The sequence below is a fragment of the Nansenia antarctica genome (assembly GCF_963989245.1).
Source record: "Nansenia antarctica genome assembly, chromosome: 15".
NCBI lineage: Eukaryota > Metazoa > Chordata > Actinopteri > Argentiniformes > Microstomatidae > Nansenia > Nansenia antarctica.
Window position 1 is genome coordinate 4,259,891 of NC_137685.1, and position 4,279 is coordinate 4,264,169.

Here is a 4,279-nt window from a genome sequence, read left to right on the forward strand (position 1 = left end):
AGGCGTGTGTGTGCGTGCGTACATGCGTAATAGGTGAACTAACCCACTCACTGTGTCTCTCTGTCCCCCATGTAGCATCCATTGTTATCGGGAAGTGGTGGTGTGAGATGGAGCCTTGTCTTGAGGGCGAGGAGTGCAAGACGCTGCCTGATAACTCTGGATGGATGTGCTCCTCAGGGAACAAAATCAAGACCACAAGGGTGAGACCTCGCACTCACACTCACACACACACACACACACACACACACACACACACACACACACACACATACTAAATATACTCAACTCAGCAGGCACAAAACCTACGGCACATTTTCACACAACATATGGAAATAACAAGTCACATGAACTGCAAATTGGTGAGGACGCCTTCCTTACAGTATCCACGACCTGTAGATAAAAGGTGATAATTAAAACTGAGTCTATCCTATAAATATCATTATAATAAGAAGTGAATATTTAGACAAGACATGAGTTGCGACATTCACTGATGCACTTACTCTCTCCCTTTCATATTTACCTCTGCCAGGTAATAACCAGTAGTTATTTGACGTCAAACACATACATTTGTAAACCTCCAGGTATTGCAATCGGATTCAAGAAATGTCTTATTCTCTTCTGTGGCAGTAAGCGTCTTATCCAAAGACCTGTAGTTGGAAATAAACAAAGACGGAAAACAAACGTCTTCTGTTTTTGGCCTTAGGGTAAAACTCTTCAAAAAGATAAACTTACTCTCAGAGCAAGTGCATTTCCAGTGCCAGCGTGTCAGTGTGTAAAAGGAGTCTGAATCTGACATAAGAAATGAAAATAATGACAAAAGGAATAAAGTCCCTGAAGCGAGCTATCTAACACTCCATGACAGGTTGATCACCCGATCTGTATTCATTTGATTGACTCCCCAGACCGAGACCAGCAGCACCCCCCCCCCTCTTCTCTTAGCGATTCGTGACCATGACTTTGAATAGAAGCAGAGAGACTAATGTGATAATAGCGAGGGGAACAGCCGGTGAAGGGTAGACCACACAGGGCGTTCTAAGGTTGTTCCGCCTGGTTATACAGTGTTATATACGTTCCAAGCCCAGCTAAAAAAGAGCAAAGAAGTTGACCGGATGGTACGGTTTTTGCCAACCCATCAAGGTAAGAGCTCCAATGTACACTACTAACGTACAAATCTTTAACTTTTTCAGAATGCATCTCTGAATGCATTCTTTTGGCCAATGAAAAAATAGTTGCATAGGTTTTTTACTGTATGCAACAGTACTTAAAACGTGGAACTTGTTTTCAAGTATTTTGTCATCTTGAATACTCCTCAGATGACTCTGAAACGATGAAACTAGTATTGATAGAGTAATAAGAGGTGTAATGGAATGGAAATTAAATGAAATGGATCTCATGCATTAGGCTAAGAGAAGCAGAGATTTGCAGATGTTTTTATTCCAGATATGCACATCATGTTGTTTTCACCCTCTCTCTCTGCAGAACACCCAGCAACCATACTCACCTTTTTAGCTCCGGAAGCAAAACGCAGAGGAAGCTTCTACAGAAATTTGAGCTGCATTCTTGCTTCTCTAAAGGTTAGTCTCGCTCCAGCTTTCTTTTCTGACACGACGTTGTAACGTTAGAATTATAAGGTTCTATCTCCATTTTTGTCAAAATTTAGTTTTTTTTACATAATCTGATCCATTAGGTGTTTATTAATGCCTGTATGGTGTTATTTTTTTAAATGTTGACATTTTTGAGTTAGTAATTCATAAAATACAAAGGTTCCATCTCACAGAACATAATGGAATGTAAAAACTTTGACGCTCAATATCTCTGAACTGCCCTAAACGGAGATAGAACCTTATCATTCTAAGCTCACGACGTGCTCTTCACTGTAGAACCATAAGAGTGGGATGGACTCATGTTCAATAACATGACTCATTAATCTAAATACTCCATCAAGAAATAATGATGTATGTGTTGACATGCTACGCATGATTAGGTAGGCGTAGGCAAACATTAGGCAAAAAACATACGGTACCTCCTACTCAATGCAATTCATACTGTGAATATACACATAATAAATACGGAACATACTATTTACAATATTCGAGATAAACTGTCTAACATTCATTGTGTGTAGCACTGCACACACATACACAGCACAGACACACACACAGGTCAAGCCCTTAACCACATGCTGTTTCGGATCAGTATGTAATGGCAGGATCAGTCCTTTCTCCCTCTCAGTCCCTCCTTTGTCTCATGTCCTGTTTTGCTACTGGGCATTGTGTGGATTTGATTACAGTGTACCAGTACCAGCCTGCCAATCCCATTATGCACTAATCTGTGACATGCTCCTTGCTCTCTGTGTGTGTGTGTGGGGGGGGGGGGGGGTGAGAGAGACAGAGAGACAGAGACTCTCCACCCCCTTGTTGTATAAGTCCTTATCAGGGGTTGCTTGCTTGATGTGCTGATCCGCCTCACAGAGGGGAGTTTAGGCAGCTATCAGTGGACAGCGTACACAACAGAGAATATAAAAGCTTTTATCATCAACTCTGCATTTGGGGTTTTAATCAGCGTCCATCATTCCCCCTGCATTCAGGGAACATTGCCTCATCTGTGTTTGTTCAGTTACAAGCCAGTAAATCCTACTAGCGATTTTTGCTTTTTCACGCTTTTCATTTCACCTGGAGGGGGTTTCATTTTGCTCTGAGAAGTTTAAATGAAATTCAATCAGGCGCACACACACACACACACACACACACACACACACACACAAACACACAAACACAAATAAACACATCGTCTGACTAGATTTTCTATATTGGCATGAAAGTAAGACGCTGCCAACGCGAGTGCCTGACGCTCTCTCTCTCTGTCTGTTTTTCTTTATGTCTTTCAGAGAGGGACCCCTTCTTGCCTGTACTGTCTCTGCAGACAAGGCAGACAGGCCTTCTTTTGTTTGAGGAAATCACAGTGAGGGGGAGCTGGCGAGGCCCTCCAAACACTCACCCTCAGCATAGATCCACATTACCTGCTCCGCTGGCTAAATAGATCAATCCATTTCTATTCCCCACCAAACAATTACACACGTAAAGAGGGAATGGGGGAGCGACAAAAAGTGAAATCAAACATCACAAAGTCGTCTTCTTCTTCAGCTCATTCTGCTGCCTCACCTTGCCTCATTTGTTCTAATTATCTAAAGGCTACCCTGTCCCTGATAGTGAGAGGAGTCAGGCAGAAAATGACAGTTGGTACCCTATCAGGCATACCTGTAATGTGCAGTACATGACATCAGACAGATTCATGCCAGGAATAGCCCGAGCCAATCGGCCCCGTGTTTTTAGAATAGCACCTCTAAGGCCTGGACTAAAAGCATAGCACAAACCTAGGGGTTAACTATGTAACCTTGATTCTCTGAAAAAGATGAGGGAGACACCTTTCTCAGGGGGGGGGACACACCGTGTGTACCTATATACCGTATTCAATCACTCCAATACAGGCTGAGGACGCGTGTCGGCACGTAGCCCCATCTAGTGACTAGCCTAAAAAGGCTCATGTAAACCACTCTAGGTGACATACAGTACATCAGTGTTTCCCAACCCTCTCCTCGGGGCGTCCCAGCCGCTCCACATATTTGATCTGTTCCACCACCAGCACACCTGATTCAACTAATCAAGTACAAACCATAATTGCTTTGTACTTGATTAGTTGAATCAGGTGTGCTGGTGGTGGAACAGATCAAATATGTGGTGCGGTGGGGGGCCCCGAGGAGAGGGTTGGGAAACACTGCAGTACATAACCCCTAGTTCTCATTCAGTCGACTCGGTTTGATCCATCACTGTGGGACTACGCTCAATGCCCCGATTGCCTGGTCCAATCAGAAACCTGGTATCCCGTCTACATTACACAGTCCACAAAGCATCACTTAGGTACAGTGTGCGCCACGGAGGGCACGGTCACGTTCAGGCTAACACACCTTTGAATGGTATGTGGAGAAGCCACATCTAAAACAGAGACAACACTGAAACAGGGCCCACAACACCACCCAACCCACGGATGGGACGCCCAAAGGGGGCTGAAATCCACAACGATTGGATGTCCCCTACCATCCAATGGGAGAAGCGCTGTGTAGACACAGCTCTTCCCTTGGCAAGGTTTGCAAAGCAGATGAACAACTGATTGTTCAGACTTTGAACGACAACCATCCTGGACGCGACTACCCGAATCGCAACGGAGTTTAGACGAAACCACGCCCACTCCCGCATGACGTGCGCGTCGCCCGCTGCGTTGC

At 44.4% G+C, this 4,279-nt stretch overlaps 1 protein-coding gene across 1 annotated transcript in view; it reads left to right on the forward strand.

The window, feature by feature from the left end:
- Positions 1-1,509, forward strand: part of tafa1b (TAFA chemokine like family member 1b) — a gene marked incomplete at both ends in the record, with an annotated part of 162,192 nt that extends 160,683 nt beyond the window's left edge. Inside the window, 2 exons of the mRNA XM_080545913.1 lie at positions 76-200; positions 1,480-1,509. Of these exons, the coding sequence (XP_080402039.1) occupies positions 76-200; positions 1,480-1,509 (155 nt within the window). The remainder of the gene's footprint in view (positions 1-75; positions 201-1,479) is intronic.
- Positions 1,510-4,279: the final 2,770 nt, after the last annotated feature.